At 54.8% G+C, this 22,227-nt stretch overlaps 2 protein-coding genes and 1 long non-coding RNA gene across 9 annotated transcripts; 2 read left to right on the top strand and 1 right to left on the bottom strand.

Annotated features, from left to right (window-relative positions):
* Positions 1 to 5,760: 5,760 nt before the first annotated feature.
* Positions 5,761 to 7,979, top strand: Fkbpl (FKBP prolyl isomerase like). 2 transcript variants are annotated; one of them, XM_004846903.3, is made up of 3 exons: positions 5,761 to 5,961; positions 6,468 to 6,605; positions 6,833 to 7,979. In XM_004846903.3, exon 3 carries the CDS (start codon positions 6,913 to 6,915, stop codon positions 7,957 to 7,959), a length of 1,047 nt encoding a protein of 348 aa, XP_004846960.1. In that variant the 5' UTR covers positions 5,761 to 5,961; positions 6,468 to 6,605; positions 6,833 to 6,912; the 3' UTR covers positions 7,960 to 7,979. The 2 variants fall into 2 exon arrangements, with proteins under 2 accessions (XP_004846960.1, XP_087066486.1); XM_087210360.1 differs by lacking the exon at positions 5,761 to 5,961 and having other exon boundaries at positions 6,382 to 6,605.
* Positions 7,980 to 8,435: 456 nt separating this feature from the next.
* Positions 8,436 to 17,582, top strand: Atf6b (activating transcription factor 6 beta). 6 transcript variants are annotated; one of them, XM_004846905.4, is made up of 18 exons: positions 8,436 to 8,564; positions 8,930 to 9,009; positions 9,122 to 9,200; positions 9,397 to 9,488; positions 9,977 to 10,112; positions 13,324 to 13,409; positions 13,511 to 13,646; positions 13,730 to 13,861; positions 13,952 to 14,085; positions 14,656 to 14,841; positions 14,935 to 15,026; positions 15,380 to 15,562; positions 15,651 to 15,758; positions 15,871 to 15,961; positions 16,092 to 16,162; positions 16,314 to 16,425; positions 16,557 to 16,641; positions 16,993 to 17,582. In XM_004846905.4, the coding sequence occupies exons 1-18, from the start codon at positions 8,483 to 8,485 to the stop codon at positions 17,220 to 17,222; spliced, it is 2,115 nt and encodes a 704-aa protein (XP_004846962.2). In that variant the 5' UTR covers positions 8,436 to 8,482; the 3' UTR covers positions 17,223 to 17,582. The 6 variants fall into 6 exon arrangements, 5 of the variants coding, with proteins under 5 accessions (XP_004846962.2, XP_087066468.1, XP_004846961.2 ...); XM_004846904.4 differs by having other exon boundaries at positions 8,442 to 8,573; XR_015450955.1 differs by having other exon boundaries at positions 8,461 to 8,564; positions 16,076 to 16,162.
* Positions 17,583 to 17,589: 7 nt separating this feature from the next.
* Positions 17,590 to 22,099, bottom strand: LOC147828319 (uncharacterized). Its single transcript, XR_015450961.1, has 2 exons — positions 18,492 to 22,099; positions 17,590 to 17,760 (listed from the first exon to the last, which is right to left on the bottom strand). It is a non-coding gene; the product is annotated as an uncharacterized LOC147828319 (long non-coding RNA).
* Between the last annotated feature and the right edge of the window lie 128 nt (positions 22,100 to 22,227).

The raw sequence follows: 22,227 nt of genomic DNA, 5'->3' as shown, positions 1-22,227 counted from the left end.
ATCTCTCCTTCTGCCCTTCCTTCTTCTTCTCTTTCTCCTCCAAAGCAGACCTAAGAAACTAAGATTCCTCTCCCCTAGGCAGGTGGTAGAAACTAGACCTGTCCTCATCCCGAGGCAGCCGTAAACCTTTTTTTTTTTTTTGTACCAGGGATTGAACTCAGGTCCTTGCAAACAGCACCATACACACAGCACCATACACAGCTGGAGACATTGGTGCCTATTCCCTACCTGACTTACTGGGTTCCTGATGCCCTGCTACTGCCCGACATTGTTTTATGTTTTCTCAATCACTTTTATTGCCTATCGTTCTCCCTTGAATGTAAACTACAAGAGCGTTGGGGGCTTTTCTTCTACTGCCTTATTCCCAGCCCCTCGCTTGGCACAAGGAGACCCTTAACGAGGATTTGTTGAAGAGGCTGGGTGTGGTGGTGCACACCTGTAATCTCAGAACTGGGGAGGCTGAGGCAGGAACATCATCACGAGTTCGAGGGCAGCCAGGGCTGCACAGTGAGTTCAAGGTCAGCGTGAACTACATAGGGAGACCCTGTCGCAAAGCAAAACAAAAAAAGTGTTGGATATCCAGCTCATGCGGAGGCCCTAGGTTCAATCCCCGATACCTCACACACAGAGTTGATGGACGAGGGCTGGGAATGTAGCTCAGTGGTAGAGCGCGTGCCGAGCATGGACAAGGCCCTGGCTTGGATCCTCAGCACTACTGAGAAACAGGGGGGCTACTGACTGACCGAGTGAATCGGTGAGGGCTGAAGAGCAGCTCTCTGAAACATCCCCGCAGAATGGGCTGCCTCTCCCAGCCCTGTGCTGCCTCCCAACCCCGCCTACGAGGGAGGCCAAAAGCCTTGGGAGCAAAGAGGAGGACGGAACAACTTTGACACAAACCCCAGCAGAACTAAAACCCACAGGAACCACCAAAGCTAAACAAGGGGCCTTGCTGAGCCTCTGGAAGCTGAAGCGTGGGCGGCGGTGACGAACGGCGGAGCGAGCGCGGCGCGTGGGTCGGAGCGTCCTGCAGGGGGCGCGGGGGCGGCGAAGCCCGGCCGGCTCCTCGGGGGCGGAGCAGCCGGGAGAGCCCAGCCGGGCTGCCTCGCCCTCCCACCCCGGCGCCTCGATGCGGACACCCGGGCCGCGCGGCCTCACGTCGCGAAGCACGAAGTCGAGGACCAAAGGAGGACGTTAGGAGGGTCTTATTAGAAAAAAGGGGAAGAGCGATCACTCCTGGATTTCCAGGAGGGGTCCTGAGTGGGTGGCCACTGAGGCCCGGTGTCAGGGCTAATTTATTTGATTGGTATGCTGTAGATATACACGATCATATTCATCACGGGGAATATATGCCTGAACATGATGTATCTTTTTTTTTTTTTTTTTTGGTACCGGAGATCGAACTCAGGACCTTGCCCTTGGGAGGCAGGTGCCAGAACCACTGAGCTAAATCCCCGGCCCAACATGATGTATCTTGATTCTCCTTTTCCCCCAGTCCCCTCCCCTCCCTTCAAACCCGCTTCCTCCTTTTATTTACAAAAGCTTTGTTTCCATTTTTTCCCCTTTTATTAACTTTTTCTTTCTCCATCCACCCACCCCACCCCACCCCCGCCCTTCCCATTTGAACATTTTCTTCCTATGGCCCCACACCTGTTATACATTCTGGTCCTTATTTACCCTTTCGGTTTCTCATACCAGAGAAACAACGTGATGTTTAAACATTTGTGTCAGATTTATTTCACTTAAGAGTGTGTTCTCAAGGTGCGTCCATTTACCTAGAAATGTCTCAAGTTTATCCTTCTTTATGACACAGTAGTACTCCATTGTATGAAAAAAAATCCCACATTTCTTTATCCATTCATCCATTAATGGGGATTTGAGCTGTTTCCAAAAATTAGCTATTATAAATTGTGCTGTTATACACACTGGTGTGTATATATATCGCTCTGGTAAGATGCTTTTAATGAATACACCATGAAGGGGAATCGTGGGGTCAAATGGAACCTCTAGTTTTAATTTTTTTTAAGAATCTCCACACTGACTTCCACAGTGGTTGCACCAGACTGCACTCCCACCAACAGTGGAGAAGGGCTCCTTTCTCCCCACAGCCCCGCCAGCATTTGTTATTGGTTGATTTCTTGACAGCAGCCATTCTTTCTGGAGTGAGGTGGAAGCTCAGCATTGTTTTCATTTGCATCTCTCAAATGACCAGTGATGTTGAACATTTTTTCAAATATTTATTTGGTGTTTGTACCTCTTCCTCTGAGAAGCGTCTTCATTTCAGATGCCCATTTTCAGATTGGGTTGTCAGGGATAATTTATACACAGTCACAGCGTGGGGATAATGTGAATCAAACTACAATTAATTTATACTATTACAAATATAATTGTTTAGCTAATATCGATCCAATAGGGAAGCAAGTCACATGGAAAGATCAAAGGCATTCCTGAAAGGGAGGGGAGTATGTCCAGGTGTTCTAGTCACTACCTGTGTATGTGATGCCTGTCTGGGCCACTGGCCAGAGATGCTCCTAACAGTCTAATCTCAAAGGCCTGGCTATCAAGTCTCAACCCTGGTTCCTGGCTCTCTTTCCATTTGCCTCCAGCCAGAATTTTGGTGTCTCTATTTTTTTGTGCTAACTTCCTTGAGGGCCCAGTCCCTCTCTGAGTTTATCAATTTCTATTTAACTTAGCTGCCTACAATAAAATCAATCACTCTTTCCTTGCATGTGGAGCATTCAGCAATACGACTCTACCTTTGTGAGATTACTGGTGAGTCTTCTGCATTTGTCTTCATATTTCGTGGATGAATTCTGAGGACTTGGTAAAAAGTGTGTGGGTTCTTTTGTTTGGTACCAGGGATCGAACTCGGGTCCTTGCACTTGCAAGGCAAGCAACGGAACCACTGAGCTAAATCCCTGGCCCAAGAAGTGTAAGTGTGTGTGTGTGTGTGGGTGGGTGTGTGTGGGTGTGGGTGTGTGTATGTGTCTTATTTTGCCCACTTGCAGGGCAGGTGTCAGCTGCACTACGTATATTCTGGACAGAGATGAAATAATCACCAGTTCACAGACTTACTCCACGGCCTCCTGAACCTCTCCGTGGGTTCTGCCTCCTGTTTCCCCTTTCATGAAGGCCAACTTTGGCTCCCAAGAGCTAGAACAAGGAGAGCTCTAAACACAACCCGCTCCTGTCCTCCACCTTGGAAGGAGGCGGCTCGGGAGGAAGAAAGGAGGGAAGGGACTCCAGGAGAGGTGTAAATACCTGTTTACAGAATCCTGAAAAACACAGCAATCGGAGTGATCTTCAGTAAGGTATCAAGTATTCTTATAAAAACTTGGAGGAGGGAGAATTGTTCTAGAATGGGGTTCACCTTCCACAATCACGGAGAGTAGAACCCATTCACCCAGATTTCTTTTTTTCTTCATGCCAGGGATAGAACCAGGCCCTCATGTATACTAGGCAAACATTTACTACTGAGCTATGCTACCGAGATCTATATATCTCTTTATATTTTGTGGAGTAGACAGGGTCTTGCTATGTTGAACAGGCTGGCTCCCAACGCCTGGGCACAAAGGACTTCCCACTCATCCTCCTGGGAATACTCACATGTGTGCGTCACCTCCCCACCTCAACACTCTCAAGTCTTTCGGAGAAAGAAAGCTGGGAGACAGTTCTCCTACCCTGAGGTAAGCAACTGTTCACTGTTTTTGAAAAGTCAGCCTGAGATCCCACGTTCCCTAGCCAGCCTGGGAGTATAAACCTCCTGGCTCTTCTCTCCTTCCACCGGATTCCTTGGTTCCCAGACAGCATCACAGGACTCAGGGGGAGGGAACTGGGAGGAAGCGGTTGGTGGAGTCCTCCGCATTCCTGCTGTGCAATGCTTTAGGTGAGAGCCTATACTCTTTCCCGCCTTTTTCTTGTTGGCCTCTTCCTGACTGAGGCCTGAGAGAGTCTCCAGGTCCGTGAGCGTCTTCCCTGGGGACCTTGGAGTCCTTTTCTAAAATTTTAAGTTTTTGGGCTGGACTTGGTGGCACACCTGTAATCCCAGCTCTCAGGAGGCTGAGGCAAGAGGATTACTGTGAGTTTGAGGCCAGCCTGGGCTACATAGGGAAACCCTGTCTCCAAAATAAATAAATAAATAAACAAACAAGCAAATAAATAAAGTTTTATTTTATTTATTCTGTGGTCACGTGGATTGAATCCAGGGCCTCCTGTATGCTAGACAAGCACCATCACTGAGCTACACCTCAGGTCTGTATTTATCTTGATGACCCGTCTTCCATGTGGATTTAGTTTTTGGTGGGCAGCTCATTATTTTCTAATTTTTAAAAATTTTTAAATCTTTTTTTGTTTTGTCTTGCTTTGAGACAGGATCTTGCTACGTAGTTCTGGCTGGCCTTGAACTTACTATGTATCCCAGGCTGGTCTTGAACTCATGGTGATCCTCCTGTCTCAGCCTTTTAAAAAAATTTTTTTGGTGGGCATGGTGGCACAGGCTTGTAATCCCACCACTCTTGAGGATGAGACCGGATTGCTGTGAGTTCGAGGCCAGCCTGAACTACATAGCAAGACCCTGCCTCAAAAAACAATTCTTTTTTGAGACATGGTCTCACTAAGTCACGAAGTTACATAGGCTGGGGTAGATCTTCCTGCCTTAGCCTCCCAAGAGTGCTGGGATTATAGGAGTGTACCACCATGCCTGACTTAATCTTTTAAAACATAAAAATATTTTCATTCATGATTGTTTTGTTTTTAGAAGTTTTGGTGCCTATGTTTGTATTGTATTTACAGACACAGTAGTAATGAGAGATCACCAAAACAGACAGAGACTAATTCAGGTTTCTTAGTATGGGACCTACAAGTGTGTTCTCTCAGGTTCAGCTCCAACTCATTTTTTTTTTTTTTTTTTGAGTACCGGGGATCGGGACCTTGTTCTTGCAAGGCAGGTGGCGGAACCACTGAGCTAAATCCCCAGCTCCAGCTCATTTTTCAGATGCCAGCAGAAATGTCTCAACCTAAGGCAAAATCCCAGCATCCTCCATCACTGACTCCCATGGTTCTCAGGCTTTTGCTCATAGCCCTGTAACTACTGATTTTCCTCTCTGAAGAGTCTGGAGTGACTCTCCCCAACGCTAAGACACATACTACAACTAGCAATCTTGGTCCAGGTATTAGGCTGTGATTGAGCCTGCTGTGATGCATTCTAGACTGTCTCCCTTTCCCTGAGATTCCTGAAATGGAAAGGGGAAATGGGAGGGAGAAGAGATGGATTCATTTTCAATAGGATCCCAGGGATTCCAAGAATCAGAGTAGTCAGCCATGAGGGACAGAGCGGGTTAGTGGAAAAAGCTTCCTGTGCCTCAGATCCCAGAAATAAAACTAAAAAAAAAAAAAGCCCAGGGTAGTTACCTGGAGCTTAACACAATACAGGGACAGGGTGGTTTTGACCCGGGTCTGTGTTTGATAATGAAACTGCCCTCACCCCTGGCTGTCCTGGTGTCACGGTCCCTGTACTCTGAGGCACAGTGGCGGAGTGAGAGAGCAAACTGAAGGGAAGCCACAGTGAGAGAGGCATTCTCTTTCCCTGAAGAGCTGTGGTGGCCCAGCCTATGCACACAGCTGGCCAGGCAAGGCTGAATCACAAAAAGAAACTACACTTCCTATTAGGAGGTGGACTAGTTTTCCACTTTTCCACTCAGCGGAGCAGGTTATACCAATTGTAATGCAAAATGTAGGACAAATTGAAGGGGCACAGACAGGAAAGGGGGAAGAGAATGGAATGAGGTTATTCTAGATCATGCCCCGCAGCACAAGCATCAGGTAGGTCAGTGTTGAAACGCAGTTACAGGCTCCATCTCAAGCTTCCTAAGTCCAAATCTGCAGTTTAACAACTTCCTCAGATGTTATATGGACATTCGAGTTTGAAAAGCACTAAGACGGCGAAGGGGGACTTCAAAGCCAATGGTGGGTGTGAGGAGAAAGGTAATGAGAAGCCTCCGGGGGTCGTCTAACAGGATGGGGCCGGTGGGAGGAAAAGGCGTGAGTTTATCTTGGAACAACCTGGACTGAATGGGCGAAGGAGTTCACCTCTGCTGGGATCTCAGAACTACGATAATAGCACCCAAGGGTCTGATAGGCGGATGAAAGGAACACTGGCGCCGACATTAACCACTGCCCCAGCCACTCTCCACTTTATCCTCATTCTCCCAGGTTTCCTACCCCAGGACTTCTCCAATTCCGAGGGAATTGGCCAGCTGGACCCCGTTTGGTGCAGTCCGACTCGGCCTAGTTTGGTTGCTAAGGCTTAGCTCGGTTGTTAAGGCTTGGAGCTTCGCTGCTGCGGAGGAAATGATGTCACGCCTAGGAGGCGGGCTAAACAGATTCTTTCCTCTTTCTGATTGGCCGTCACGAATTTGCCTCGTTTCGCAGTCTCTCGGCCTCCGGGGTTAGTTATCCGTATCTCTCCCCAGCTGCTCCTATCTTCAAGCAGTCCTCTGCATCTGTGACAAGACTCCGGAGACAATATTCAGTGAGCACGTAGCTTCGGAAGGAAAGATGATTCGAATAATCCGGCTCTTGCCACTATGCTGGGTACTTTGGCCGCTGAGGTATTTTTTGACCCGAATGGGTGTCCGTAGTTGGGGCGGTTACCTAAACTATAGGGAATTGTGGAATTTATAGTTCTGTATTAGGTCTGGGTGGAACCTGGGCTTGAGGATACAGATGTGTTTGTGTCGGGGGGGTAATAGACATTCAGGACTGGAGGCTAGTGAGAAAGAGCCAAAGGAATCTGAATAAGAATATTAATTAGCATTGCTTTTGGTTTTATTTTCAGGTGCTGACCTGAATCTGATCCATCCTCTTCTGACCAAAACCTCTTCTGATCACCCACGGTGAAAGGGATCAGATAGCCAAATGGAGATCCCAGCAGTCAGTCCACTGGGAGTGAAAGACATCTCTCAACCGCAACAATGGGAAAAGAACTCCCAGGAGAACCTTGATTCAACTACTCATTATCGGCAGCAGCCCGGAGACCCTCCTACTGAAACCTTGGAGCAGGGAGTGAGCCCTGAGCCAGCCAATCGAAGTCTAAAGAATCTTCATGAGACTGAAAACCTGGTCGCTGGACTTGAAGGAGACGCTGATAAATCTCATGAATCAATCTGTGAGATGCCGGGGTCCCTTCAAGCTTCTGATCTCTGGTACTGTCCCGATGGGAGCTTTGTCAAGAAGATCATAATCCGTGGCCACGGCTTGGACAAACCCAAGCTAGGCTCCCGCTGCCGGGTTCTGGCTTTTGGGTTTCCTTTTGGGTCAGAGCTGCGGGAGGGCTGGACAGAGCTAACTGTGGGAGTAGGGCCATGGAGGGATGAAACTTGGGGGGAGCTCATAGAGAAATGCCTGGAGTCCATGTGTCAAGGTGAGGAAGCCGAGCTTCAGCTCCCTGGGCACTCTGGACCTCCTGTCAGGCTCACACTGGACTCCTTCACTCAGGGCCGGGACTCCTGGGAGCTGGAGACCAGCGAGAAGGAGGCGTTAGCCAGGGAAGAACGTGCAAGGGGCACAGAACTATTTCGAGCTGGGAACCCTGAAGGGGCTGCCCGATGCTATGGACGGGCTCTTCGGCTGCTGTTGACTTTACCCCCACCTGGCCCCCCAGAACGAATTGACCTTCATGCCAATCTTGCTGCCTGTCAGTTGCTGCTAGGGCAGCCCCAGCTGGCAGCTCAGAACTGTGACCGGGTGCTAGAGCGGGAACCCGGCCATTTAAAGGCCTTATACCGAAGAGGGGTCGCCCAGGCTGCCCTTGGGAACCTGGAAAAAGCAACTGCTGATCTCAAGAGGGTGCTAGCGGTAGACCCCAAAAACCGCGCTGCCCAGGAGGAGCTGGGAAAGGTAGTCATTGAGGGGAAGAAACAGGATGCAGGGCTGGCTCAGGGTCTACGCAAGATGTTTGATTAAAAGTTAAACCTTAAAAGAGACAGGAACCTGTAAATTGTGGTCTGTGCTGTGAGATTTTTAGGGCCTCAGAGGGAGGGTTTCACTCCATGTCCTATTCCCAGCTTTTGCCTCCCTAGGGGAGGTAGCACAGCGGTCTCAGGGCGCCTCTTGGAAGAACTGTGTAAATTTATAAATTTAGGACTGGCTGGGGGACGTGCCGGACCTTTAAATGCTAGGAACTACATTTCCCAGGCCCCTTGTCGCTGGGGACAGTTTAGCGCATGCGCCAGTTTACAGCCCGAGTGTGGCGCACGCGCCAGCTTCGCAGCCTGAGATCCTGGAACCGCGGCCTCCTCCCCGGCGCGCGCATTGGCCCCGCCTGCGCGGTCATCTCTCTCAGTCCATGTGCTCCGCACCCACGTCTCTCACTGGTCCGTGGGACTTCCGGGACAGCCCTCTCATTTCAAAGAGGCAACTGATTAGTTGATGAGGAGGAGAGGCGGGCCTCGGGAACCGTCTCGGGGTCGGGGGGTGGGGGGGAAAGATGGCGGAGCTGATGCTCCTCAGTGAGATCGCGGATCCGACGCGTTTCTTCACCGACAACCTACTGAGCCCGGAGGACTGGGGTGTGCGGAGTGAGGCCTCGGGAGGGGAGGGGGCCGTGGCGAACCGTGTCCCTGAGGCGCGCGCGGGAAGGAAGCGGAAGCTCAAAGGGGAAGGCTGGGCAGATACGGAACCCACCGTCTGAAGGAGGGCGGAGCAGGGCTGGTCGCGCTTTCGGGAGATTTGGGATTGGGAAGACGCGCTGCCGGCGCGAACGCCGAGTTGTTCCGGGGTCGGGGGAGCGGGGCTGCGGCTCTTTGGTTGTGTCGCCTTTCGAGTGGGCGGGCGGTGGGTCCGGCCGCGCAGAGCCAATGAGGGATGGGCCGCGGCCGTGTGCGCGCCCGCGGGCTGAGCCGCTGGGCGACTTTTTGACACGTCACTCCTGCAGACAGCACCTTGTATGCTGGCCTGGATGAAGTGGCCGAGGAGCCTCCGCAGCTCTTCCGCTGCTTGGAACAAGATGTCCCGGTATCGCTAGTGGGGTCGCTGGTGGGAGGGAGTGGTCCGAGCACCAAGGCCAGAGCGCACTTGGAGTTTTCCTCTTTCTCACACCCCTGCCCTCACAACTTAAATCGTTCAGTTTGACAGCAGCTCCGTGGATGTGGGAATGGATGCCAGCCCCCCCGAGCCCCCTTGGGACTCTCTGCCTATCTTCCCAGGTGAAATATCCTTTGTGATTCCCTCATCCTCCCATCCCACGGTCCCCCAGAAACTGTATAATGTTCTGTGTCCTAACACCTTCTGGTCCACGTCCTGGGGAGGACGTCGCCAGCCCCTTGTCCTGCAGCACCTCAGACTGTTCTCAGGCGCGGCGGCGGCGGCGTCCTGATTACTTTCTGACCCCTTTTCCTGCAGATCTTCAGGTGAAGTCTGAGCCATCCTCCCCCAGCTCTTCTTCCTCCCTCATCTCTGAATCTTCACATCTCTCCGCAGAGCCCTCCAGCCAGGTCAGAGGGCCACCTGCTTCCTGTTCCCTGTGGCAGGGCCTCGTCCCCTGCGCCCATAGGTGCTGAGGGAATTATTTGTATGCTGTGGGTCATGTTTGGGGGCTTCTTCTGCCTTGGCCCTTTCTGTAATAGCCTCCTCTCCCGTACTTCAACCCTGAGTGTTAGCGGAGTCTTTCATACACAGAGCTAGGTGTCACCAGTGGGTGGAGCAGAGAACAGAGTTGTTAACTGCTGAGAATTCTGCTACTGTTCCAGCTGAAGTTGTTCACTGTAGAAAATCACCAGACTTCATCAGGCCTCCCAGGAATAACAGAGAGCAGAGACAGAATAGAGAGCTTGAGACAGCACAGGGGATGCTCCTTACCACTCGGACCACAAGGTCAAATACCTGGTGCTTTGCAAGCTCGAAAGCTCTTGTTCCTGCCCTTACTCTCAAGACGTCCCTTGTTTTCTTTCCTTCTTTCTGTCTCCCCGGACCCTGTCACCAGGCCCCTGGAGAAGGGGAGGTGCTGCACGTGAAGTCAGAGTCCTTGGCACCCCCGCTTTGCCTCCTGGGAGATGACCCAACATCCCCATTTGAAATCGTCCAGATCACTGTGGGGCCCTCTGCTGGTGATCCCTCAGGTAATGACTGCCCGGCGCAAACCTGGGCTTTGCCAAGGTGGAGTCGTAGATGGGTACTTGTGTGTATAGGTGGAGCAGGGGGTGTAGGCAGCAGGACAGGGAGGACAGTGTGGGGAGAGGAGATCAAAGGTAACTAGGAGAGATGCCCTGAAGGAAAGGGAGAGTTTTCAGAAACTAAAGAAAGGGCAGCATTGAATAGACAGAGATGACTCTCTTTTTCTTGTTCTTAGCATCCTGTGTGTCATTCAGCTCACCATTAATTTGTATTTTTAAAATAACTCGTGGATGGTTCAAGTACAGTGAGTGATACCTCAGTTGTCAAACTCAGTTTGTTCCAAACCCATGTTCGAACACCAAAATGTTCAAGAACTGAATATATTTTTCCCGTAAGAAGTAATGGAAAACCAAATAATTGGTTCTGAGACCCAAAAATTACACTTATAAATTCACTTGTCCAGGACTTTAACAAATTTTGCAATGATTTCGTTCTTTATTGTGGTTCTCAGTTTTCCTCTTAGCTTTACTGCTGGTATCACTAACTTTTTTTGGAGGCATATCTGTTATTTTATGCAAATAAAGAATTTAAAAAAGCCCAGTGACAAATGTTTTAATGCACAAACACAAGCACTGTGTGTTGTCTGGGTGGGAGTAGTGCTTACACTGAAGTGTGTCATCCCTGTGTCCATGGCGAGACACAGCGAGTGACTGACTCACTCTTGGCCTCTCTGGGTTTTGTCAAGTTAGATTTTCGGATCGGCTGTCAAGCAAAGTTAGGAATACTGAGTACATTTTTTTTGAACTTTGCTGTTCAAGGAGTGGAAAATTCGAGCTCGGAGCCATTTGACACCAAGGTATCACTGTATGTATAGCCAGCAGCCTGTGGCCACTTGCTCTCTCTTTTGAAAAGTTAAAAAATATTTTTAAAAAATAGCTGAGATTGGTGGCACGCCCCTATAATCCCAGCACTTGGGAGGCAGAAGGACCACAAGTTCAAGGCCAGCCTGAACTACATATCATGTCTCAGAAAAAGTTTTGTTAATTATATGTGGTCCAAAAATGCTTCTCTTCACTCACTGTGGCCCAGGCAAGCCAAAAGGTTGGACATCCATGGGTAGGAAATATTTATGTTATTTTTTTTCTGAAGGTCTCACTATATAATTCAGCCTGGCCTTGAACTCACTGTGGAGCCCAGGCTGGCCTCAACTCACTGCAATCCTCCTGCCTCAGCCTCCCAAGTTCTGGGATCATGGGCGTGCGTCACTCAGTTTATTTTGTTTTTAATTGATATAGACTGTTTGTGCTTATTTATAGTGTTTGTGCTTATTTATAAGATACAGTATTATAATTTGTTGTTGTTTTTTTTTTGGTACTGGGGATCGAACTCTGGTCCTTGCGCTTGCGCAGCAGGCGGTGAAACCACTCAGCTAAATCCCCAGCCCGTACTGTATTATAATTTAATATGTAGGTATTAAATAATATAATGATCAAATCAGGTTAATTAGCATTTCCATCTGCTTAAATGTTAGCGCTTCCATGTGTTGGGGACTGAAACGACTTTGAAGGACACATAGATCTTAGCCAGAAGGAGGATGTAGGGCCATATGCATGTGGGGACCCAGAGTAGACATGAGGAGAGTAGTGCAGACGTTCAGAGTTCGTGGGCCAGGCGGGCCCCGAGAAAGGGCCCTTTGGTTTCATCCTGCAGAGCCGGGAGTCTGAGGGGTCACACAGGGAGCAGTAATTAGGATGATGACCGTGGTGGCAGAGGGTTGCAGAAGGTTGGACTGCAGACAGGAGGACCAGGCGGGGTCACGCGATTAGTCAGGACATGCAGATGCCACGGAGAAGGCAGGTTTGGGAAGGAATGGAGGAGAAAGGGAGCTGCAGTGACCTGGGCACCGAGAGGGAGATGCCTGGGCTCCGGCCTGGGCAAGATGCTGAAGTCGGAATGAGCCCTGGCGGCTGACAAGGATGCAGTGCCTTGTGGGTCTCTTGGCCCGGCCTCTGTCCAGCTGAACTCCAAGTAGAAGCTGGAGGGCAAGGGAGTCCTTAGGGGAGCCTATTCAGATATTTTCCCCAGGCCTCAATAAGGCAGGGAAGGGTGGAGAGTGGATTTGGAGGGACAAATGGGTCATACAGAGATTAACTGTTACGAAGAAGACACAATACAAATTAAAACACCGTCAGCAAAGACCATTTGTGCTTTGCAAAAGATGGTATTATTAAAATCAGACTCTTTCCTAATATCCAGGTGTTTTTTGAGGGCCTGTATTTTACTTATGACTGATAAGAGCATAGGTTTTTGAGGGTTACAACCCACCATGGTTAAATAGTTCTAATAGCCGTCCCTTCTGAAGAGGAGCCGTGGGTGGCTGGGAGACAGAAGGGAAGATCTACTTTGCGTGGAACTTCCCCTTGTTTCTCTGGAATCGGCATCATAGGATTGTATCTCTCTTGGTAGTTGTACCGTTTGACTATTACCTATCAAAGTAGAAGCCACATTAATGAGTGGCGGGGACCCAGGTAGTGTGGACAGCTGCCCTCGGGGCTGCATGGGCCCCCACGGGTTTTATTTCGCCTGAGTGAGGCCTCACGGACACTGGTGTCCACGGGGTGATCAACAAGCTGTAAAGAGGCCGAACAGAAGCCATGAAGTCTTCTTGCTCAGAGCTGACTTGGGCTTCTCGCTTAGGGCCTGGGAGACTGACATACAGTGGATGGGAACTTGTGAAAAGGCAGGAGCAGTGAGCCTTGCTTCAGGCCCGTTGATCTTAAGTATGGGCTGGGGGGTGAGGATGGAAGCTCGGGCTCAGAGTCCAGATCGGGCGTGCGTGGAGGTCATCAGGACGCGAGCTTGGCGCCCAAGGTTTGTTGGGCCAGGGTGGGCTGAGAGCCCGGAAGATGGGGACGGGCTCCTAACGCGAGGACGCCCTGCTGGGGTGCCTCCTGTGAGTGCGCATGGTCTGCCGGGGGGAGGAGGGACAGTGGGCAGGGAGAGCCTTGAGGAGACCTAGCAGTGGTGAGCAAAATGAGAGGAAGGCAGCAAGGAGAGGAGGGAGGAGAGCCGCAGTTGGCAGCTCCGCAGCTCCTCCTGCTCCAGGGTTGCCGCCTAGGGCCAGAATAGTGAGACGTCCCCAGAGGAACAGCTGCTTCCCTTCCTCTTCAGTGTTCACCTGACGGCCAGCTTTGGTTTCTCCCTGCCACTCCACAGATGTCCAGGCCAAGGTGGAGCCTGCCTCTCCATCCTCCTCCGTCAACTCGGAGGCATCCCTGCTCTCAGCGGCCTCCCCCAGCCAGGTGTGCATCGCGTCCCTCTCTTCCTGCAGCCAGCGCAGCCTCTGTTGCTCCTCCCCGAGCCCGGCTGTCCTCTGACTGACCTCTCTGGCGGCCCCACACAGGCGTGTGCAGGTGAGGAGGTGCTGGAAGTGAAGGCAGAGTCTCCATCCCCTGCAGGGTGCCTACTCTGGGATCCCTCGGCCCCCACACTCGGAGCGGTCCAGATCAGCATGGGTCCGTGCCCTGAAAGTTGCTCAGGTGAGAGGGCTTCCTGAGCCCAGGGCCCCTGGTCAGAGCCCCTTGGGCCTGAAATGTCTTCCTTGCCTCCTTGCCTCCTCCAGCCAAAGCCCCGCCTGCCCGGAAGCCACCACTGCAGCCCAAACCCATGGTGCTCACCACCGTCCAGATGCCACCCAGAGCCGTGCCTCCCAGCACTGCAGTTCTGCTGCAGCCGCTTGTCCAGCCGCCTGCAGGTGGGGGAGGGAGGGCCCGGCCGCTCACCCTGTCAGGGAGCGCAGTGGGTGTGGACACAAGGACCCTGACCTTCTGCTCATTTGCCTCAGTGTCCCCAGTCGTCCTCATCCAAGGTGCTATCCGAGTCCAGCCCGAAGGGCCAGCCCCCGCTGGGCCACGGCCTGAGAGGAAGAGCATCGTCCCGGCCCCCATGCCTGGGAATCCCTGCCCGCCTGAGGTGGACGTGAGTACTGGGCGGGCAGAGCACTAGGGACGGGCAGACAGGAAAGCTCGGAGACAGCCACAGGTGAGGAGGGCATTAGGTTCCGGGGCAGAGGCGAGCTGTAGACCTGTGTGACGGTCCTGCCCGTCAGTGTGGCCCCCTGCGGTACGAACAGCCTGTGGTTTGGGGGCCCTTAGGTTTGCCCTCAGTGCTGGTAGAGAAATGGGGGTGGTCTCGGGAAAGCAGGCGGCAAAGTCAAACTAAGGGTTGAGATAGCAGAGGAGAGCGGCTGCTTCCCAGGGGGAGCCAGACGGACTGCTCGTCACTCACGGCAAGGTTAGACGTGGGCTCTGAAAAGGAACATCGGGAGGAGAGCACCAGGAAGGCCCCAGGGGAAGGAGGCCGTGTGCCTCTCCACCTCCGAGGACCAGATGGTTGGGAGAGGGGTCCTTCCGCCCAGTGGAGGGGTTAGGACAGAGGCGCTTGCCCTTTGGCTGTGCAGGTAGGGTTTGGAGGCAGGGGATGTAGTTGGTCCCGGCCGGGACGTGGGCTGCTCCATCTCACCTTCATCCGCCCGCGCCCCATTACCAGGCAAAGCTGCTGAAGCGGCAGCAGCGCATGATCAAGAACCGGGAGTCGGCCTGCCAGTCCCGGAGGAAGAAGAAGGAGTACCTGCAGGGGCTGGAGGCGCGGCTACAGGCCGTGCTGGCAGACAACCAGCAGCTGCGCCGGGAGAATGCTGCCCTCCGGCGGCGCCTGGAGGCCCTGCTGGCCGAGGTCGGCCTGGTCCTCCCCGGGAGGTGGGCAGCGGGCGTGGGGCTGCCTGGGAGGTGACTCCCTGCCTCCCTCCTCTCCTCCTTCGCACCTCAGAACAGCGAGCTCAAGTTGGGGTCTGGAAACCGGAAAGTGGTCTGCATCATGGTCTTCCTTCTCTTCATTGCCTTCAGCTTTGGCCCTGTCAGGTGAGCACCCGGCCTCAGGTGAGATTGCCTGATCGTCTCTTCGGCAGGGTCGGGTTCCTCCCACCAGCACCCAGACGCTTCGGTGTGTAGCACGATGGCGGTGGCATATGCAGCAGCGCCTCGTGCTCGGCCGTTTGCCGTGGCGTGGCGTGGCGTGGTGTGGGGTGAATGGTGGCGACGGTATTGGTGAAACAGTGACCGTAGGGGCTGAGTTCTAGGCTCCAGGTTAAGCGCTGTCCTTTTCTTGTTTCTGGCCCTATGAGGTGGGGACGCCTCCTGTTCCCGGCTCACAGATGAGAGCACTCGCACCTCAGTCGGGTGCCGCTCATGTGCTCTGTCCCTCCCGCTCACAGCATCGGTGAGCCTCCTCTGGCTCCCGGCTCCCGGGTGGGCGGGCAGGAGCCCCGGCCCCGGCCCCAGAGGCACTTGCTGGAGTTCTCAGAGCTGCAGCCGGCTCAGGGCACAGAGCCCCTCCGGGGGTCCCCCCAGGGCCCCAAGGGGCGGCAGCCCAGCCCTGCAGCCCAGCCCAGCTTCAGGTGAGGAGCGGGAGCGGGAGCGGGAGCTGCTCCTTGCCACAGGAGTGGGGGCAGCCTCATGGTGGCCTTGTTCCCTCCCTCGCTCCAGGAACCTGACAGCCTTCCCCGGGGCTGCCCGGGAGCTGCTGCTGAGGGACCTGGACCATGTCTTCCTGTCCTCCGACTGCCGGCACTTCAACCGAACCGAGTCCCTGAGGTGCAGCGCCTTGGCCTCCACGGACACCTGTGCTCCATATCTGCGCCAACAGGGAGGGCCCGGAAGGAGGCTGCGTGGCCCGGCCCAGACGTGTTGCTCCTCTGCTTCCCAGGCTTGCCGACGAGCTGAGCGGTTGGGTGCAGCGCCACCAGAGAGGCAGGCGGAAGAGTCCCCTGAGGGCCCCGGAGAGACAGGAGAGACAGGTAGGTGCACTGGGGCCAGGGCTGATGCCCCGAGGGTGCCAGGTGGGAGCGGTCTGGGGGAAGGAGGTGTGCGGAGTCTCCTTCCCTTCTCCCTTGCCCTCTCCACATCCTTAGATGCCTCTCCTTCCAGAGGTCTCAGCCACGCAAGAAGCCGCTTCCAGTGAAGGCCGTCCCCGCCCAGCCCCCCGGGCCCCCGGAAAGGTGAGTGTGGGGGAGGGTGCCCTTTACCCTGCTGGAGGCCACTCTGCAGGTCTCACTGTCACCAGCAGGATTACGGGCTCTGGGCGTCTTCCCTTCCCCCAGGGCAGTGGCGGGGGGCTCACACCCGAACCCTGCTTCCCCACCCGCCTAGGGACCCCGTGGGCCAGCTGCAGCTCTATCGCCATCCAGACCACTCGCAGCCAGAGTTCCTGGATGCGATTGACCGTCGGGAGGACACGTTTTATGTTGTCTCCTTCCGAAGGGTGAGTCTCCTGCCCAGCCTGCCTGCCCTCTGGGCCCCTGAAACCTGTCCCTGTCCACAGGGGGAGGGTGGAGACGGGGTGGGGGCTCCTGGACACCTCCCTCCATCACCCGGCCTGCCCGTCGCTCCCAGGACCACTTGCTGCTTCCGGCCATCAGCCACAACAAGACCTCCCGCCCCAAGATGTCCCTGGTGATGCCCGCCATGGCCCCCAATGGTAATTCTTTCCCTCTGGGGGAGAGGAGGGGAGGGATCCTGAAATTGAGGAAGGGGGACGTTCCAGTAGGGAGGGGAGATGGGGCGCCCAGGGAGGTGGTAGGCTCTGGGGAAGAGCAGCAGGAAGTGAGCAGAGAACAGCGCCAGGGACTGGTGGGAGGAGGACAGGTGCAGGGCCTGTGCTGCAGGGGCTTGGCGGTGGCTGAGCAGAGAGGGCTGGGCCGGGTGCTAGCCCCGCCTTCCTGTGCGTCCCTTTCTTCTGTGGGCACTTAACTCCCACCTGGGCCCCTCCTCCCTGCTTCCCACAGCTCCTGACCACAGCCCGATCTGACCCCCCAATCTCCCCTCACAGAGACCCTGTCAGGCCGGGGGGCCCCGGGGGACTATGAGGAGATGATGCAGATCGAGTGCGAGGTCATGGACACCAGGGTGATTCACATCAAGACCTCCACCGTGCCCCCCTCACTCCGAAAGCAGCCATCCCCAGCCCCGGGCAATGCCACGGGCGGCCCCCTGCCAGCTTCTGCGGCCAGCCAGGCCCACCGCGGCTCCCGGGAGCCCCTCTACCTCAGCCACCCCTGACTCGGACTGGGGCGGGGTGCACAGTGACCACGGGGGTCTGCCTCCTCGGATCCCCCTCATCCTGCGCTCGGGCAGTCTGCCCAGGAGGGACAGGGTTGGGGTTAAGCACTTAGTTGGGAATAGGGCGGCTCCCCTCTGCCCACCCCTTTCTGAAATACAGGGCTCCTCACTCCTGTGAACCCCCAGTCCCTGCTTCATCTGAGGTTGCTGAGTAAGGTTCAGTTTTGGGGGGGCGCTCACATACTCTGTGTTCTTTGTTCCTGTTTGGGGTGTGAAGCCGGGTCCAGGTGGGACAAGGGAAGTTTTTACATTTGGAGTTAATAGGAATAAAGGAGGGGTAGTGGAAGGAGATAAGGTTTACAGTGTGTCGGTTGCTCTCTTTTTTATTGTTAAATAAACAAGGTGGAGGGAGTCAAGGATGGTGGCCGCCTTCCTGGCTCTGTGACTTCCACAGGGCCAAGCACGGGACACAGCTGGAGAGGGGTGGGGTCCAGACCTCATGTCATCCCTGGCCCCGGGCTGTGACAGGGCAGAGCGTCTGTGGGGGACACCAGAGGATACGGATGCTGGAATGTGTCTGAGTAAACAGAAAGGGCCCACGCCCTACAGCCATCCCAGACCCCGCTGTCACTGCCTGTCACTGTCGGGCAGGTTCCCCCCAGGACGAGCAGCTGAGCAGCCAGCACAAACAGCAGCATCTGGGCAGAGGGTGTGGAGCCCGGGACGGGGGCTGCAGGGGCTGTGTGGGCAGAAGCGCGAGCTGCGGGAGTCCACAGCCCTAAACCTGAGGGTCCACCACGCAAAGCCTGTGTGGCTCCGGTGGAGAGGACTGCATCCTGAATAGGAGGAAGGGGAGCGGGGCAGAAGGGTGACCCCCAGCCCCTCCTGGGAGGCCCCCGCCAGCTGTGCCCCAAGCCTGACCCTCGGGAGCGGCCTGGGTCAGCGCAGGGTGTGAGCCAGGCCTGGGCCCCACGCCCGGATGACCGGACAGGGGCTGCCCGGGCCAGAGGCCAGGCCGGGAGGAGGGAGGGAGAACCTCACGTGTCCTGCCAGGCTCTCCGGCCTCGCACCCGCCCCACAGTGTTTGGGGGGAAAACAGACCCAGTAACTATGGTAACCTGGAACTGGGGCTCCCAGGAACTTCAGCTCACTTCCCTCCAGGGGGCAGCCCTGGTCCTAGGCCAAGCGTCCTGTCCGGGATCCCTCAGGCCTTCTCCAGGCTGCCCTGGTGGTAAGGCCAGGAGAACCAGAACCTTGGAAACAGCTCACCTGAGCGGGCTCTGGCCTCGCCTGTTACCCATCGATGTCCTGAGACCCTTGGGGCTGCAGTGCCCTCGCCCCTTCCCTGGGAGACGGGCATCAGCGATGGTGCTGCTGGGCCACCGCACGCCTTGTCCTCGCTCCGTGCTCCTTTCTGTCCTGTCCTCTCCTTGCTCTTCTTGTCCTCTCTTCCCGCTTTATCCCATCTGGCTTTCTCCCTCCTGATCCCAGGGAGCAAAGTGCCTGATGGGGGGACACACTGCACCTCTGCTGAGTGGCGGGGGACCGCTGGCCTTTGGGTGTGAACCAGGAGTGGGGTGGCCAGGAGGACAGAGCTGGGGCTGCACGCAGACCCTGCCCTCCCCACCACTGCTCTCTGTCCTCCACTCGCCTCTGTGCTCCTTCCTCTGATTCCCACCTTCTGTCCCCTGGCATCCCCCATGCCACTGTCCCTTCTGTTCCTCTTTTCGCAGACTTCTCGCCTGCCTTTCTTTGTCTTCTGCCCCAGCTCGGCATCACTATTTCTTTGTGGTACCGGGGATCAAACTCAGGTCCTTGCACTTTAGAGGCAGGCCGTGGAACCACTGCGCTAAGTCCCCGGCCCCATGGGCATCACCGTCTTGTTGACCCTGGCCTCCTGGGTTCCCTCCTCCCTCCTCTCCTTTGTATTTCCTCCCTCTGTCTGCTTCTTGGTCTCATCTCCTGCTGCTGACCCCATGCACACCACTCCCCGGTCTCTCTTTCTCCTTTGTCCACATTCCTTGTCCCTTTCCATCACTTCCTCTCCCTCCCCGCTCGGTCTTCTCCTCCTCCTCCTCTCTCCCGCTCCCTCCACTTTCCCATCCAGTCCTCTGTCCTTTCCCAGCTGTGGGGGCCAGGCCTGGGGAACCTAATGTTTGCCTCATCATTCTGCTATGGCTCCTCGATACAGCACATCTGGATTCCGGGGCCCAGATGTGTGGTTGCCACAGCGACCTTGGTCCCTCTGGTAAATACAGGCGCCCACCCATCCCAGAACATAGAACAAAACAATTGTGTGGCTTTTCTTTTGTCACGAGATAGAAATGTCCTCCCTCCTCCCTTCACACACCCATGTCTCCGGGCAAAGGAGCCTCTCAGGTCCAGACCCGTCCCTCTGCGGCTCTCCTGCCCCTGTGTTCAGCCCTGGCCTCGTAGTTCTCTCGATCTTTCTTCTTTTTTTTTTAGTGGGGATCGAACTCAGGACCTTGCGCTTTTGAGGCAGGCGGCGGAACCCCTGAGCTCAATCCACGGCCCTCTCTCTATCTCTCTTCCCAGGCTCTTTTCTTTCCACATTCTCCATCCTCACTCCTGCCTTCTCCACAGTGAATGTTGACGCCCCCACACACACACACACACACACACACACACACACACACACACACACAAAACGTGTGAGGTAGTTTCTTCTCACTAAGTCTGCAGCTTAATTGGATGCAGAAAGAAGCTGCAGAAGCCCAGGCCTTCCACCCTTCAGCAAGGCCTTCAAGAAGCCACTCCATTTGCTTCTGGTGGAAGCCCTCGGTCCCGCCCTTCCCAGAGCCGTTATGGCAGGGGAGAGAACCCTGGCTCTGGAATCAGAAGCCCACCTTCATCACTATCGAAGTCCTTGGACAAACCCTCCGCCATCTGGCAGCCTCTGTTTGCTCACCACGAAGTGGGATTAATAAAATGCCTGCCCTGTAGGAAACTGCTGTGTAAACGGAAGCCAGTACAAATATTTCCTATCTCTTCCCCTCTCGGGGCCGCTTCCTTGGATCAGAGCCTCTGGCCTCTCTTGGTTTCTCTTTTTCAGGTCCTTGCCCTCAGTTGCCCTTCCTCTTCTTTACCTTCTGCTCTCTTCCTCTTTCCACTTTTCCTCTTTTCTTTCTTCCTGTCTTTTCTTTTTTTGGAGACAGGGTCTCGCTATATAGTTCAGGCTGGACTTGAACTTGCTGTGTAGCACAGGGTGGCCTCGAACCTGCAGCCCTCCTCATGCTGCTTTTCTACTATGTCTTCCATCATCTATGTCTTCCATCAAGGTCCAGACTGGCCCTTGGAGGGTCAGTCAAGGATGGAGGCTGAGAGCTGAAACACCTAGACTGAGGGATCTGGAACAGCCCAAGTCCAGGGACAGTTCTGGACAATACCGTCCCCTCTGCTTGGGACATGTCTGTGAAGCCAGCCCTAGCTCTGACCTGTGGGCTTCCTGGCCTCTTGCCTGTGGTTCCCTATCCTGTCCTAACCCTTTCACAGTTTGTTGTTGACAAGCATTTATTAGGCACCTGCTGTGTGGGGCTTGATGCTTTTCTGATGAGAGCCATAGGTAAGACATGAGGTCCTGCTGGGTGTGGTGGCTACGCCTGTGATCCCAGCACTCAGGAGGCCCAGGCTGGAGAATCACCATGAGCTCGAGGCCAGCCTGGGCTAACAGTGAGTTCTAGGCCAGCCTGAAGTACATAACGAGACCCTGTCTCCAAAAACATACAAAAAATGAGGTCCTTCAAGAGACTGAAATCCAGATGAGTCAAATTTTAGGGGATGAGTATTTCAGAACCTGGAACTATGCCAAGCTTCCAGTGGCTCCCCCAAATGCTCTGTAAGCTCCTAAACATCTGGAACCCCACATTCCTGCCCAACACCTCAGCATTCAGTCCCCAGCAGTGGGCTTCCAGAGCTCCCCAGGGTCATCCTCCCGGCCCTTGCTTCTCTCCAGAGCCTCCTGGTCACTGGGCCAGAGGTACTTATGGTGACCATACCTGCTGAATAACAAGGCTGAGCCCCACTGGGGGAGGTGCATCTGGCCAGAACACACGTCTGAAGAAGGACGGTGTCGGAGGAGAGCCACACTCTTAGCATGCCACTGTCCCCGTGCAAGGCTGCTTCACGACCTCCCTCACCTACCGCCTGCCAGGAGACCAGAGGGGGCTGCTACCTAGTCAGGCTCTGGGGGTGTCAGGCCAAGGCCGAGGAAGGAAGCTGCGCCCAGCTCTGTCCAAGAGGCTGACTTCATCCTCCCCATCAAAGCCAGGAAAAAAACAGACATACACACCCAGACACACGGACATGCACGGGGACATCATGCGACCGCCCATGTGTGCTTCCATCCTCAGCCACATGCTGTGCAGTGTCCCGAGACCCGGACTGCAGGCCTGACCCAAGGCGGGCACATGGGCACCTGGGGCCACGTGTGGTGCCAGTGGGCCCATCACATCCCTTCCCCATCTCTTATCCCTTGGCTAAGGTGACCTCTGGTGCAGGGTGAGGTGCTGGAGAGGACTTCTCCTCAGTGCAGAGCCTGGGTGGGTTCCCCTCAGCCTGGCTGTTTCTCCTCTGGCAAAAGCCGCCTCTCCAGCCCCGCTCAGGGCAGCCCTGGGGAAATGAGCCGGGAACTTGGAGCGGGCTTCCCTGGGATGTCTGCCTCCCTGTCAGCCTGGTTCTCTGGCTGAGTCTGTCCGCCTGTCTGCCCTTTTCCTCCAGCCCCTAACGCTCTCCCTGCCTGCCCCCCAGGCATCACCCCCATCCATGTGCCCCTGATATTGGCCTCCTGCCTGTGTACCTTGCTCCTAACCATCAGGCTTTCCTTCCTGGTGTTCAGCCAAGTTGTTGCCCAGCCAGCAACCAATCCCACCGCCATTTCTCTAGGAATTTGTTGCAGTGGGAGGATGGAAAGGCAGCAGGAATCTCAAGATAAGAACAGGAGGCTGGCAGGGAAGAACTCAGGCAGTTCAGAGGGCCTAGTGGCCAG

The sequence above is a fragment of the Heterocephalus glaber genome, unplaced genomic scaffold (assembly GCF_053883595.1).
Source record: "Heterocephalus glaber isolate CG9 unplaced genomic scaffold, H.glaber_assembly_v1.0 deba00001141, whole genome shotgun sequence".
Taxonomy (NCBI): domain Eukaryota; kingdom Metazoa; phylum Chordata; class Mammalia; order Rodentia; family Bathyergidae; genus Heterocephalus; species Heterocephalus glaber.
The sequence above is the reverse complement of the archived record's forward strand: the minus strand, read 5'-3'. Positions and strand labels throughout refer to the sequence as shown.

Excerpts from the sequence above, each read along its gene's own strand:
- Fkbpl (XM_004846903.3), top strand. The coding sequence starts at position 6,913 with ATGGAGATCCCAGCAGTCAGTCCACTGGGAGTGAAAGACATCTCTCAA.
- Atf6b (XM_004846904.4), top strand. The coding sequence starts at position 8,483 with ATGGCGGAGCTGATGCTCCTCAGTGAGATCGCGGATCCGACGCGTTTC. Across the intron at positions 10,113-13,323 it reads CTCTGCTGGTGATCCCTCAG|ATGTCCAGGCCAAGGTGGAG; the intron begins GTAATGACTGCC and ends GCCACTCCACAG. Across the intron at positions 16,642-16,992 it reads GCCCGCCATGGCCCCCAATG|AGACCCTGTCAGGCCGGGGG; the intron begins GTAATTCTTTCC and ends CTCCCCTCACAG.